This window comes from Coenobita brevimanus, chromosome 40, assembly GCF_032717465.1.
Source record: "Coenobita brevimanus isolate Jiangsu-jjx chromosome 40, ASM3271746v2, whole genome shotgun sequence".
Classification (NCBI taxonomy): Eukaryota; Metazoa; Arthropoda; class Malacostraca; order Decapoda; family Coenobitidae; genus Coenobita; species Coenobita brevimanus.
This window is the reverse complement of record NC_136993.1, coordinates 11,945,062-11,959,649: the sequence shown is the minus strand read 5'-3', so window position 1 is coordinate 11,959,649 and position 14,588 is coordinate 11,945,062. Positions and strand designations below refer to the sequence as shown.

Below are 14,588 nucleotides of genomic sequence, written 5' to 3'. Positions count from 1 at the left end.
GTGTGTGTGTGTGTGTGTGTGTGTGTGTGTGTGTGTGTGTGTGTGTTTGGGATGATAATATAATTAGCCATTAACCAGATTGGCCTTTATTTTTTTTTCTTACGCAAGGAAGGAACAATAGGCCATGAGCCCGCAAACCGTTCCTTCCAAGAAAAACAAAAAATCAATACAACAGGCAGCCAAAATTAATTCAAAATCAGTTCATTCCGAGATGCCTGGACACACTGCGTTTGAAAGACTGGAGATCATAGGAAGTAGGAAATACATGCAGAGGCAGACAGTTCCAGAGTCAACCCTGGTGCATAAATTGCCCTATTGTGCTAATTTGTCTACTCTTAGATCGTTTTATCATCTTTTAGTGTTGTGTTCCGAGTACAGGTCGTTATGACGTAGTGTTTGAACAAATGTCCTCTCATTCTACTTCACATCTCTCCATCTATGGTACCACAGTCCACACCTACTTCACCATTCAGCATCCGGTTATTGTTGCCTCGAAGTGCCTTCATACTGAGACCAGAATCGACTTCTTCTCTTATGACCCAAATTATCAGATCGTGTAGGTCGTGATAGTGAATGGGCAATGAACATCTAGTTTTATTTATTTTTTTTCATCGTTATGTACAATGAAAGACACAACTATCTTCCCAAAGTCTGACGAATATATAGCGGAAGAACCGAAGCATTTGCAACACGCACTAACAGAGATAGGGGTTTCATTGTATTTCGCCAGGTGTAAATTATCTTTGGACGGAACTGGGAAGATAGTTGTGTCTTTCCTTGTACATTGTCTGACAGAAGTAGCCTACCCAGGACGTGTCCTAGAGAAGGGGTTGGTCTTTTTTTTTTTTTTATCCCGACCTACAAAATCGCAAAACTTGTCAGAAATTCATCCCTATTATATAATGGAGCCCGAGTAGGCAAGACATCGCTTTTGCCAGTCACTTGTAGATTTCATGATAGTGACAACAGCAACGATTCTCTGTTTTTTTGTGGTCCTGAATAATGTTCACAGCGTTTTTATCAATGATCCCATGAAAACCTCAAGAATGGAAGCTTGCACAGAACTTTGTCTTCTCAGTTTACAAAAACGGCCTTACGTCCGATTCCGGCCTCATTATTCCTGGCACATCCTCAGAATATATTTTTTAGCAGTGGATATATCACCGACGTCAAGACAGGAGCCCACTGCTCACGCTACACAAACATTCTGCCTACACTGCACGACCTCTCTGCCCACGCTACACGAGCTCTCTGCCCACACTGCAGAAGCCCTCTACCTATGCCTCAGAAACCATTTGCTGACACTGAAGGGTTCTGTCTTGTACAGCAGGCTACCATGGCAGTGATGGCAGCACCCTGTTACATTTCGGGACATAGATGTACACATGTTGCCCATTGACTTACCGTTTTATTTCTACGTCTTTCGGAGTTGATCCTTTTGTACTGGAAGGTAATGTCACGAAGTTACATTAATCATTCTTGGCTTTGAAATCTGTTCTGAAAGTGGCAAGTAAATGAAACTGTCCAGCAGGCTGGGTAGGACTTAGTGTACCTGGAACATAGAATTTTCATAAGGTTTATTAATGCACATATTATAAAGCATAAGATCCTGTTAAATACAATTTTTCTGCATAATGAATGTTCATAGAATTCATCAGTAGACGCTACACTATCAAACAGTTCTCGTAATTGGAGTAAAATCATCTTCGTCTTTGTGTCAGTTTTTGGTGCTGTGTTGTTGCCTGCGAGCAAGGCACAACTCTGTGAGAAACGCCAGGAGGGCAGAGAGGTGGCTAAGACCAAGGATGTAGAAGGCCCCTTGCATGTGCGCCACATTTAGGGGCAAAATTCGGAACACCTCAGTCTCGCTGTCTGTTTCTTCCTCCTTGTTGGTCTCTTTCTGCTGCATCCGGTTCTCCTGTCAATATATATTTTATGATTAATAATGCTTCACTTTTGTTTGTTTCTGGTAAGATAAATATGTCAATCACATTTGTTAATGTGGGCATTAATATATCTTCAAGCAATAGTTTTCAGCCTCAGTTCTCGGTTCTCTGTCATTGGTTTCATGCCAACATCCACTTTATTTCATTTGACCAATATGTTTTCCGCTTGCTGTCATTTACCTCTCTCGTTTCCCATTTTTTATGCAAGAAAGAAGGAACCAAAGGCCTGGACTCCGCAAGATTGTTCTCTCCAAGAAAAAAAAAGATAACAGAGACACAAGTTCAAAATTGCATCTTGATAGTTGAAACCTTCAAAAAATGTTAGTCTTTTTACACACACACACACACACACACACACATACACACACACACACACACACACACACACACACACACACACACACACACACACACACACACACACACACACACACACACACACACACACACACACACACACACATTTTGTGCTTCACTTCTCTCTCAACAATTGATGTCTTATCTACTCTATATTTTTCACATCTCATTTCTCATAAACACAAGTTCTCACTGTTGAGTCAAAGGGTACGTCCACACCAAGGTTACGTAACCTACGTAACAGTAACATGTTACAGTAACAAGGTTACGCGAAGTTGCTGCACGTTCCGGAACACTGTCAGGAACATTATCGCACACCCAGTGGTAGCTGTGGCCTTGTTACAGAACTCCATAAATGTTCCGGAACTGTTTCGAAACATATAACATGTTACTGTAACCTTGTTCCGTAATACAAAGTTACGGAATATTCGGCAGTGTGGACAGACCCTTACTTATATATCTTTAATCTCCACAAATCAGAGGATATTATGGGACGATTCATGTACTAATAAGACGTAATGAATAATCATAAAGTGAGAGTAATTGTTGGTAAGTCTTTATTTAGATCTTATTAAATAAAAGGTATCTCCACTCTGATATACCATTTACCAAACGCAGAATATTATGAGATTTAAAACAAATATGAATTCCCAAGAGAGAAAATAAGAATTATTACTTGCGTCTCAAGAGTAACAGCCATTGCAAACGATAATCTTCATCATCATCATAATCATAATCATAATCATAATTTTTAAAAATATAATAATCATTCCAGACACCATTTCAGATAACTCAATGTTTCATGTCACCAAAATACTGAAATACGGAGCCTGTCAACATTAGTAATATTCAAAACAAGACAAAAGTGTTGCTGTCTCTGCGACTATCAGTCCTACTTTCTCTGTTTTTAATATGATGATTTTTTTTTTTTTTTTCTTTTTGCCTCTTGCTGCCACCAAACGCATTCATTAGCCTTAGAGCAGATCTCTAGTAATGAAGGGATTAGTAACGGGGTCATTTAAATCCTCAATTCCGAAAAACCTCTCAAAAGCTGAATAAATTTTTATGATAGTATATATGCACATTTTACTCTACCCCATCTCAGATTTTTTATCCTTTTGTAGCCCACATCACGTAGCGTAATTGCAGAAACAGACAATGTTGCACTTGTACATCGTTTCCATTGCATGTTGTGTGTGTGTGTGTGTGTGTGTGTGTGTGTGTGTGTGTGAATCGCACTATATTCTAGTGTTCATCTTCTATTGCACATGAGCATTTGAAACGGAGATATGGTAATTTTTGAACAAGTTACGGTAAAGTAAATGGGGTATGGTAATAAAAAAATTTCATCGTCAGTGAAGAGAAGTTGGTAAGGATTCATAAAGCGTGATGACCCTAACAGTGGTTGAATCGGCAGAGAGGCGGCCTGCAGTCCTAATGGACCCAGGATCGAATCCCGACTGGGGCAGGGAACAGTTTAAGGATTTGAATTTCCTAAAAAGCAGACTTTCCTGATCTGCCAGATGACCCGCCGACATGTAAAAATACCCCCGCTAATACCAATACACCAGTCCTGTATGAGACAGCCCTAGCATGTATTCAATATCGATGGTGGGTGTTAGCACCGAAGTGGTGACATGTGGAGGTGTAGGAGGACTACTGGGCCTTGGGATAGGTCACTGCCCCCAAGAAATAGGCCTTGAAGCCTTTGCCCATAGTCGGACACGTAAAAAAAAAAAAAAATGAACTCTATTATTGAGGGAAGTACTATTAAGACATCTTGCTCTTTAAATTGTCTGATGCATTCCCTACAATGCTGTTTTTAAATAACATGCTCTGATGCAAATACCAACGTTAGTTTCTTTCAGAATCACTTTCTTGAAATTATACCCTGGGAAAAATTCACATTATATTCACATTGAATAGAACATTTCTGTCGGTGTTGCCGGTATAAACACATTCACATTTCATTATTTTGAAACTATAATCTATAATACACTGATACATATTAATGAAAAAAGTGTTATGAGTCTATACTTAATTAGTAGTGCCCTCACCCCACACCACACACACACTTACTGCTCAACGCTGGTTACCTACCTGCACTCTCTACCCTTTGGTTTTAGAAACGACAGTGAGTGAAAGGAATCGTCTTGGATAAGAACGACTATCCTAGTGGGAGAAAGAACTGAACATGTGCAATAAAGTTATTTATATCTGGTAATGACTAAGCTATTTCTGACACTGATTTAGCTGGTTCAAAGGACGCCTATACAACCTTACCCGTGTAGCAATCCATACTGATTCCTTATACCACTGCGACACCAGGCCACTTTCAACGATCTTGTAGGTAACAAAATCAATCCTTGGCTTCAGTGGTGTATTACTCTGCAGACCAACTCCTACACTGAAGGGCCAGGTACATTCCTGGAATACAAATAAATATAATAAATCCATTTAAATGACATTAGCAGCACTCTATCTATGCTCAAATACTATTTTTTGTTGTTGCTGGTGTGTGCTACGAGTCCTTAGTGTAATAACTGCAGTGAAGCCTTGAACTAGCCTTTAAAAAACAACAAAAATCAGCATTTAGTCGCTGTGGACTCTGCTGTGACTAAACATGAACACGCTGATCAGCAGAAATCCGACTTACACAGACTGACTTTCAAAGAATTTTACTCATGACGTTATGCAGATGGAATTTCAAATGTCAGTGTGGATGATGAAGTACGAAAGGGTGCTGTGGTAGAGGGCATAGCATTCCAGAAAGGAAAGAATGGACATTTTAAGAATTAACTCTAATGTTGGTGCTGAAGAACAGAAGTTTGACGTCCAAAACTCACTATTGCAAGGTTAACCTTCTGCCAATATGAAGGTTTCAGAGGGTAGTGGTATGAAACTAACTGTCGTCAATTATTGAAACTGCCATGGGTTTTGCTGGAGCATGTTTTCTTGGCATTATATTTAGTGTAGTGGAAATGGCTGCTTAGTGTTTTTTGTGGTGTTGGCAGTGCTATACACAAGATATAAATGAGAATGATACTCTCTTGGGCTAAATCAGGGAACTATGAGCCTCTCATTGTGGCCAGGTTCATGAGTAACACTTTTGTTTCTGGTGAAAGTGATTTGTGTTTGTGGTCCTTATATTATATGCTGTTATTTTTATCGCGTGGTATTTGCTTCTTTTATATATGCTTCTTTGCAAATGTGGGAATCAAATAATTTATAAAGGTTACGTAATGCAAAGTTGTCATGATGAATTATCTAAGCATATTTCTCTATGATATTTCTGATTTTTCGTAGTGGTAGTTTTTTGTTTTCAAAACACATGTTTCATGAAATAACCTTGCACTGATGTTCATATGCCGTGAAAAAGATTTCGCGACTACTATAAAAAAATCTGGATAGTTTCTAAGAGTAACGCCTGTCTAGAGTGTACCGAGTACCGGCTGATATTGTTGAAAAGCATTCGTTATGTACCACATGAGGCCACTGAGCTAGTGAGTGTATGGGATATTGAAACACGGGTGTAGTGTTATATGCAATAATGTACGGTACATATATTACTAAAATTTTACTTTAGCATGGCGTAAACAAAACAAGTACAGTTTGGGTTGGGAAATAGAGATGAAAAGACAGAACTTTTGAGGGGGATTTTGAACGAGGATCTTTTTGGCATTTTTGATGACTTGCACTTGTTTACAGGAAGGAAGTAGCATAACAATTCGTTATTACCATTCAGCTTTTAGTACACTATTTTTTTCGGTAAGTTTTTATCTCTGTACTACAAAATACGTTAAATCCGTTGCTCCCAGATTCTTAACTGAATTTGATTCCAGTCGAAACAACATAAATTTAGCTGCTTCGGAATATATGCTTTGAAACTTCTGTTGAGAGTCTGACAATGGTTCATGATTTCTGGTAGCATCTGGTTGAAAAAAGGAAAAGGAAGAAAAAGGAAGACGAAGAATTAAATATCCCTGATATAGATACCAGGACAGGTCAAACACTGTTCTGCTACCGGTAGCATGTAATCCAGTATCACCTGTCTCATGTTCGGTCATCGGCAACTAATCCGGAAATCCCACTGGCCTAAGTCAGTGAAGAGCATGGTTAGACACCCCACACAACTAATAACAAGACCTGTCAAAGGGAAGATGAACTACTAAAGCCATCGGTTATCTAGCAGGGTGAGTGGAACTGTTTAGTCTTAGTTTGTTGTCAGCTAGGAGAAGGGAAACTCTGAATCACACCTGGAGCGCCTTTGTCAGGGATCCCATGCCTCTGCCTATTGTCTAGTGGTGAGGCCTCCTCTGACATGGGAGGTTTAGGTGGAGTTTGCTTTCTCTCCCTGGAAAAACCTACATCTCGCATGACTTGACAAGATGAAGAGGAAGCAGGATCAGTATGGGTTGCCTATCCCTGACCCAGTTTCGCCAGGGGTTCCCTGCTCGGGTGCCAGTCTGATGGGGCTTTTGGGACCATGTCATGCTGGCACCAATTATGATGGTTGCAGGGTAAAGCCTACTAGACCCCAGCAGATGGGTAATGAGGGGGGACCCCTAGCCCCAGTCCTGTGTTTTATTCATGTTGTCGTGGCTCAGAGGACACACGAGCCCGCATAACCATTCGCTGGTTTAACCCTTGCAAGGCACTCTGACTGAGGATTTGGAAAATTCTAAGCCATCCGAATGATGATCAACTGCGTTTGTTGTCAGGAGAATTGGGACACTAAAGCATTGGCATAACTACACTGTCTGAACTTAGGCTGCCAGGCCGTGATGAGATTAGTAGTGTTGGTTACACATACCACTGATCTGGCTCTGACAATGGAACCAGCCAGGAAATGTTGCTGAGAGAACTGTCTCTTGTGCTGACAGGGTTATTCCAGCTGATGATGGTGTAGCTGAAGCACTCTTTGGGCTTCACCTCACTTGCTGCTGTGAATGCTCCAGCTGAAGTAAATGATCTTGTACAGAAGGAGTTGTTCTAAACTAAACTTGACTTAGGTGTGGAACAGTGCCCTTTCCAGGATACATTGTTGATCCTGGGTGGCCTCAGTGTGGTTAGTGGCACTATCAAGAAAGGTTTCGAGAAATGTGTATTATCCCCTTGGTTCTTGAACCTGGAATTCCAATAGTTCTTACTTTTTGGATTTTGAAAAGCCCTGTAATATGAAAATTTGTGGATCCTGATTCCAGTAGCCAGATCTTCTGTACTGGTGGGAATGCAGGGGAGACTGATCACATCCTTGTTAGTACTCATTAGAGGATCCTTCAGAAAGGCAAGATTTTCAGAAATGCAGAGTTCTTTGCTACTGACCAGAGACTTATTATTGCCACTGTAAGGCTACAATTCAAAACTGAGAGAAGCTCAAGATGCCACCAAAAACAGTTCCATCTTGAGAAACTCAGGGATGAGGAGTGTGCTTATGAGTATGCAGTGGCAGTCTTTAATCGGTTTGAGGTGCTAAGTACTGTTCTAGGACTCTTTTGGAAGATGAGATACCTTTAAATGTGCTACCCTGACAGTAGCTGATGAGTGGGTTGGAGAGCACCCAAAATGAAGGAGGGGTTTTGTCTCTGCAGGGACAATGGTCACAATTAAGGAGAGTCACGACAGACTGGCTGGAGATCGGACGCATCACATACTTCTGTCTCGCTGGGCATGGGTTTTGTTGAGAAGGGACAAATAGAGGTATGTTAGGGAAATTGTTGAGGAGGTGGAAGACCATTTTCCTTTTAATGACATTCCACTTGCTTACTAAGCCCTGACGAAGCTCCAGTTCAGACTTTTCTCGCAGGTTAACTCTGTTCGGACAGCAGATGGACGACTTGTGTCAGAAGCGAGTCAGTATAGGGCATGTTGGGCTGAGTACATTGAGCACCTGTATATGGCTGATCCTCTCAGTGATGAACATCCATTGGCTGGTCAGCAACCACTGACCTCTATTCCCAAATTGATGATACCGTGCCTTCCTTGGAAGATATCAAGAAGGCAGTGGATTGGTTGAAAAGTGGTAGAGCAGCTTGTGTCTGAGGCATCTCGGTGGAACTGATTAAAGCTGAGGGCGAAGCGATGATCAGGACATTATATGCAGTCACACAAGCCATTTGGTGGACTGGTATCATTCCTACTGACTGGACAAGAGGTTTGGTCACTCTTACCTGAAAAGGAAAAGGAGACCAGCAACATTGTAGTAACTTCCTTGGTGTTACGGTGCTCAGTATACCAGGCAAGGTTCTTGCTGACATTCTTGTCATGCATATCCAGGAACATTTGCTAAAGTTTCAGACGTCTGAGCACTCCACATACAGACCGAAGAAGTCTACAGTTTACCCCATCTTAGCTCTTCAAATTCTTATTGTGTGTCTTGAGTACTGACAAGGTCTGTTTGCAGCACATGTGAAATTCAAAATGACTACAACTTGGTAGATCAGGAGGTAGTATGACAAATTCTGCAACTCCATAGGATCCCTCCAGGGATAATCAGTCTGACTGCTCGCCTGTATTAAAACACTGAGAATGCTGTCAAATTTGGAAGAGGAACATTCTACTTCTTTCCAGTACATACTGAAGTAAGGCACGGATGTGCCCTTGTTCTCACGCTTTTCAACACATGCATGGATTGAGTACTTTGCTAGGCTGTGAGCCAAAGTCACTGTGCAGTTTCAATTGGCGATTTCAGGGTTACTGACTCTGACTCTGCTGACGAAGCAATTACCCTACTGGAGTCTCTGGAGATACTACTGAGTACCCTCAAAGATTTTCATGAGAATGTGAAGCCACTGGGATTATAGATCTCTTAGTTCAAGACCATGGTCCAGGCATTTGGTGGCTTGTTGAATGAAAACAGTTCAGTCTGTCAAAGTATGTGAAGAGAATGTGGAAGTCTCGGAATGAATCAGATTTTTTGGCAGTTTGGAAAAATAACAACACTAGGTCAGAGAAAGGGATTTCTTGTCACATCGGTTTGACCCACAGGGTTGTGAATTCATTCAACTCGGCCATTTGGCATTTCTGTTATTTATGTAGTAGGACGAAAATGGGGCTGGTGGCTGAATTGGTAGAGAGGAAGCCTGCAGTCCTAATGGACCCAGGTTTGAATCACGGCTGGGGCAGAGAACAGTTTAAGGATTTGATTTTCGTAAAGGTAGACTTTACTGATCTACCAGAAGACCCGCCACATGCCAAATACCCACGCTAATACCAGTGCATCAGTCCTGTATGAGACAGCCCCAGCGTGTATTTAATGTGGAGGGTGTGTGTTAGCACCGAATTGTTGACATGTGGAGGTGTGTGGTATGTAGGAGGACTACTGAACTGTGGCAATGGACCCTGAAGCATTTGCCCAGCGTCAGACATATTATAAAAAAAAAAAGTCTTCAGGACACAGGTGCTCCTTGTCTTTCTCTACGGTTGTGAGAGATGGATACTAAACATTGACTTGGAGTGGCGAATTGGCTCCTTTAGTACTAAATACCTTTACAGGCCCATAGGATATTACAGGTACGACCTGGTATGTAACGATTGACAATGACATGAGACTGAGTTGAGGTCTATTATGTACAAAATAGGACAGCACCAGCCCAATTAGATGGGCACGTGACCCATTTCCCTGAGGCTGACATTGCCCACAGGGTGCTCTCTGAAAAAGTTAACCCGAGGTGGATACCCAGAGGAAGGTCATGGAACTCATGGCTTGTGCAGGTTGGTCATTCATTTCAAGACAGCTGGGAAGAGTCGCTGCCTGGAATGTTGCATGAAGGGACCTTCACGGGTGGAGTCAGTGGTTGAGTGAGGCCATGCAATCCACAACGTTTGCCTGCCCCTCATGATGATGATGATGACTGGCAGTCCGTATAAGAAATATTATACTGTATGTGTAACGTTATGAGATCCGTCAACAAACTGCATTTTTTAAAGCCAGCAGATTATTTACAAAAAGGAAAGATGGCAGAGGAATACCGTTTTACAGATGAAGGACTGGTAATACTGGTTTTTCATGCATTAGGCATCGAGACGGACAAAGAGATGACAGTGTGTTGCAAGATGGTTGCTCTGTGAACAGCAGGGGGAAAGTTTAAGTAAAGTTGAGAGAGAGAGAGAGAGAGAGAGATGGTGCTGGTATTGTGACCTTATTATGCTTGAATATACTGAAACCTAACACTTCTTCCATTGACATGAACAGTTTGACAGACACAAATCTAGGTCACAACTCTCATGATAGTTTCCAATTTCCCTCTATACTCTTTTCTCACAAACTTTGCCTAAAACTGCCATCACTCCATCTTGAATGCTGAGCTGTGACAATACAGTAATCTCCGTACTATCCAGACGCCCACTTTCTGGACACCCCACTTACTGGACATTTTGGCCTCGGGATTCAATATTCCCAAAATTGCCCCCAATTCGCAAAATTTTTTTAAAAATCTGACTTTTGTCCCCCCGTAATTTGAACTTGGCACACGGACCAGCTGTGTTTTGATGCGTAGTTCCACCGCCGTCTGCTAGAGTGCCCCGGCATCCTCCCCACTTACCACCCATCTCTTGTTGTGAGTGCACACTCGTCATCATGGTTGCCCACGTGCTCACTTTTGTGGTGGTGCCCTACTTGCTGCAGGCTCTGTTGCTGCTCTCCAGGCTCTTCTTTGTGTGTGTGATGATGGCCCTGCTGCCTGAGAAGAGGAAGAGAGTGGTTTTGACTCTGGAGAAGAAGAGGGAGATATTGGACAAGGTGGACGCGGGATGGTCAACCTCATGCATCCTCTGTGAATTCAGCCTTGCCCGATCTACTTTGTTTGATATCAAGAGATCCTGCAACAAACACAAGTAGTACATGGCTGACTTCTCGTCAAAGAACAAACGCAACGTGGAAAGGAAGATGATGTTTACTCCCCGGTATGCTGAAGTCGACTGCTCCACATTGATTTGGTATCGACAGCAACGTGCTGCTGGTGTGCTGGTGCGTGGCACGGAGCTGAAGGCTGCTGGTGAGAAGTTCGCAAGGCTTCACAATGCCCCAGACTTCAAGGCATCCGAGAGTTGGCTCTCCAAGTTCAAGTTATGAAATGGCCTTACCAACCGTAAATCTCATGGCGAAGCTTTGGACGCAAACGAGGATGGAGTAGGGGAGTTTCGGCAAAAGGTGAAAGGCTTGATCAATCGGGAGGGCTTCACTCTCGGTCAAGTCTACAACGCTGACGAAACTGGTTTATTCTATCACTCTTTGCCAACGAACACTCTAGCCAAGGAGATGGAGAAGTGTGTACTGGCCGCAAGCTCTCCAAGCAATAGATATCTGCCTTGTGTTGTGCCAATGCTAATGGCATGCACCGGCTTAAGCCCACTATTGTTGGCCATGCAAAGCAGTTTCGGTGTCTTCGTGGGGTGATGGATGTCCTTCCTATCGTTTGGTACCATTCTTTGAAGGCATAGTTCACTGCCCAGATCTTCAAAGACTGGTTCCACCGCCAATTTGTCAAGGTCATCTGTTACCAGACAAGAGAAACTGGGAATCCCACGCAGCCAGGTAAAGGCCCTCCTTCTCCTCGATAAAGCACTTGCTCACCCATGCGACAAGGACTTGGTGGCTGAGAATGGGCACATTAGGTGCATGTTTATGCCACCTAATATGACTGCTCTCATCCAACCAATGGACCAAGAAGTGATCGTGGCAACGAAGAGGCTGTACTGAAGGAAGTTCCTGGACGAGGTGATGGTTGTTCTCAAGGACGAGGACGAGCGCAGTGAGGGACGGGACACTCGAGGCCAGCGGACTTTGGAAAACCTTCGCCGCTACAACATTAAGTTTGCAATCTACAACTGGGCCAGTGCATGGGATGAAGTCCCTGTCAAGACTCTAGAAAATGCTTGGTCTTATCTGCTTCTCAAAACGTATGTGGAGCACGATTCCTTAAGTTTTGACTTGGATGACTTCCATGCACGTCTACGTGCGCATGGCGACGATGTTGATGTGGACGAAGTGTGTGAGTGGTTGGATGATGACGAGGGCGATCCTGGGTATCAGACCATGTATGATATCAAGGTCGCATCTTCAGTTGCAGGTGTCAGTACCCAGCTTGAAGATTCCAACAAGGTCGGCAATGATGATGCGGATTCCTCTCAGAATGACACTATTCCAGCCATCCCCAAGCTGAGCACACTCCGGGAACACGTAGAGTTCGTTCTTGACTGCCTGGAACACCCGGACTGCGACAGAGAGATGGGGCCCTTGGGACTTGCGGAGGAAGTGCGCGCTTTCAAGCAGCACATCATTAATCGCCCAAATCGTCATTCCTTGCATCAATCAATCATTGACAGCTTTTTCAGACCCATGACCCCCACTGTGCCCAGCCTTGGCTCCACACCATTGCCTCCCCAAGACAGACCCTCATCCTCTGAGCCACAGCCCAGCACATCAGGCATGGTGGAGTCACCACTGGACGTGAGAGTGCGCCTTTCTTCAGAGTCGTCTGCAGTGGGTAGGCTATTACCACAACCCAGCGACGCACCCTAGGCCACCTTCATCAGCCATTCTCAGACTCTGACAGTGATTAAACAGCAAGAACTCTCCACTAGACCACATGGGAATTTACTGTGTTGTGCAGTGAAGAGAACAGTGGGTAGTCTTAAGAAATTAGAATTGTGAGTGCAAAGGCTTAAGCGCAGAGTGCAACACTGATTTTATTGACGTTCAATGGAGCACAAATTAGACTAGAGTGTGTAGTGTTAAGAAAATGGATTTATGAGTGCAAAGACTTAAGTGCAGAGTGCAACTATTATTTCATTAAGGTGCAATGGAGTGCAAGTAAGACTAGAGTGTGCAGTGTTAAGAGAATGGAATTCTGAGTACAAATGACTAAGGTCAGTGCAAGACTACATGTACAGTGTACTGCAGGTGCTTCAGGTACCGTACTTTACTGTCAGAGTCTGAGAGGAGGCGGGTTATTCATCGAGATGGCCAGGGACTTGTAAGTACCCAGAATGTTTTATATTGTACTGTATTTTCTATACTTACCTCTAAAACCTCATTTCACTCTTTCATGTCCATTATTGGTGTGAATAGGGTCTTAAGTGCTATGCATGTGCGGTAGGGAGGTGTTTTTCTGAGTTAGGCTAGTTTAGGATCCATAAGTACCAGTCCAGGAGCCAGGGACTTGTTGGAAGTACCCAGAATGTTTAATACTGTATAAACTCACCTCTAAAACCTCATCCTCTGGTTCTTTTGCATTTATTTCAGTCTTTTATGTCCCTTATTGGTGTGATTTGGGTCTTAAATAGGTGCTATGGATGTCCAGAGGGAGATGTATACGTGTTTTTCTGAGTCAGGGTGGGTTAGGGTCCATAAGTACAAGTCCAGGAGGCTGGGGCCCACTTTCCAGACGGGACCACTTTCCGGTCATGCTTTTGGCTCTATTGCATCGGATAGTAGAGGGATTATTGTATATGAACTCTAGAATATCATGCTACTCACAAAGAAGCACCATGGAAAGAGTGTAAATCGATAGCATTGTCTTTTTCTGACAATGAGCTACGTGAAATACGTTGTAAAAACAGAAAACGAAAATTTGGACCAAGTTATAGAGAAAAGAGTACACTGCATTATCAACGTAAGGAAAAGTTCATCCTAACTTACACTAACCCATTTAACAGAATGTTGGGTCCTACAATGAACCTAATAGGAAATGAGTTACAATTACTGGCTATGTTGTTATTCAGAGGTCAACTAAATCGTATATACGAGCAACTGCAATACGACCCTGAAATGTAGAAAACTTAGTGACTACGTTGTCTGCTGTGCAGCGCAGTGACAATCATCTGTCAGTTCCAGGATTTAAATAATTATCATACGGTATTCGATACTATTTCAGGATGCTTTATGACTTTTTCTACTACGAGTGTCTAATCTGAAAATATGGTAGGTGGTAGAAAAACATTATAGACATCGTACGTAACTAATCGTATTGAAGGGGCTGGTCTGACCTTCATAAGGTAGACAATGGGAGTTCGATGAGCACTGTTCAGCTTAGCTACGTTGAACATAGAGTTGTGATAGCTGGCGATGTAGGCAGCTCGACCATCCAGCAACAACTGCACTGCAGCATCGTCTGATGGTAATGGGGTAAACTGCTTATACAGTTCCTGAAAGATGTTAAACTACACTGTGATACGGATTATTCAGCTTTACATTTGGCAACTTTACCATGCTGAAGGCCATTAAATTAAACGCATGCAGCAAACAATACCTGGTCATAATCTGAATGCCCGTGGAAACTCCGT

At 42.8% G+C, this 14,588-nt stretch overlaps 1 protein-coding gene across 1 annotated transcript in view; it reads right to left on the bottom strand.

Annotated features, from left to right (window-relative positions):
• Nucleotides 1-1,717: 1,717 nt before the first annotated feature.
• Nucleotides 1,718-14,588, bottom strand: part of LOC145396957 (putative glutamate receptor) — a 69,053-nt gene continuing 56,182 nt past the window's right edge. The window contains exons 7-9 of the mRNA XM_080270190.1: nt 14,292-14,450; nt 4,587-4,730; nt 1,718-1,918 (exon numbers count right to left, since the gene is read on the bottom strand). Of these exons, the coding sequence (XP_080126316.1) occupies nt 1,718-1,918; nt 4,587-4,730; nt 14,292-14,450 (504 nt within the window). The remainder of the gene's footprint in view (nt 1,919-4,586; nt 4,731-14,291; nt 14,451-14,588) is intronic.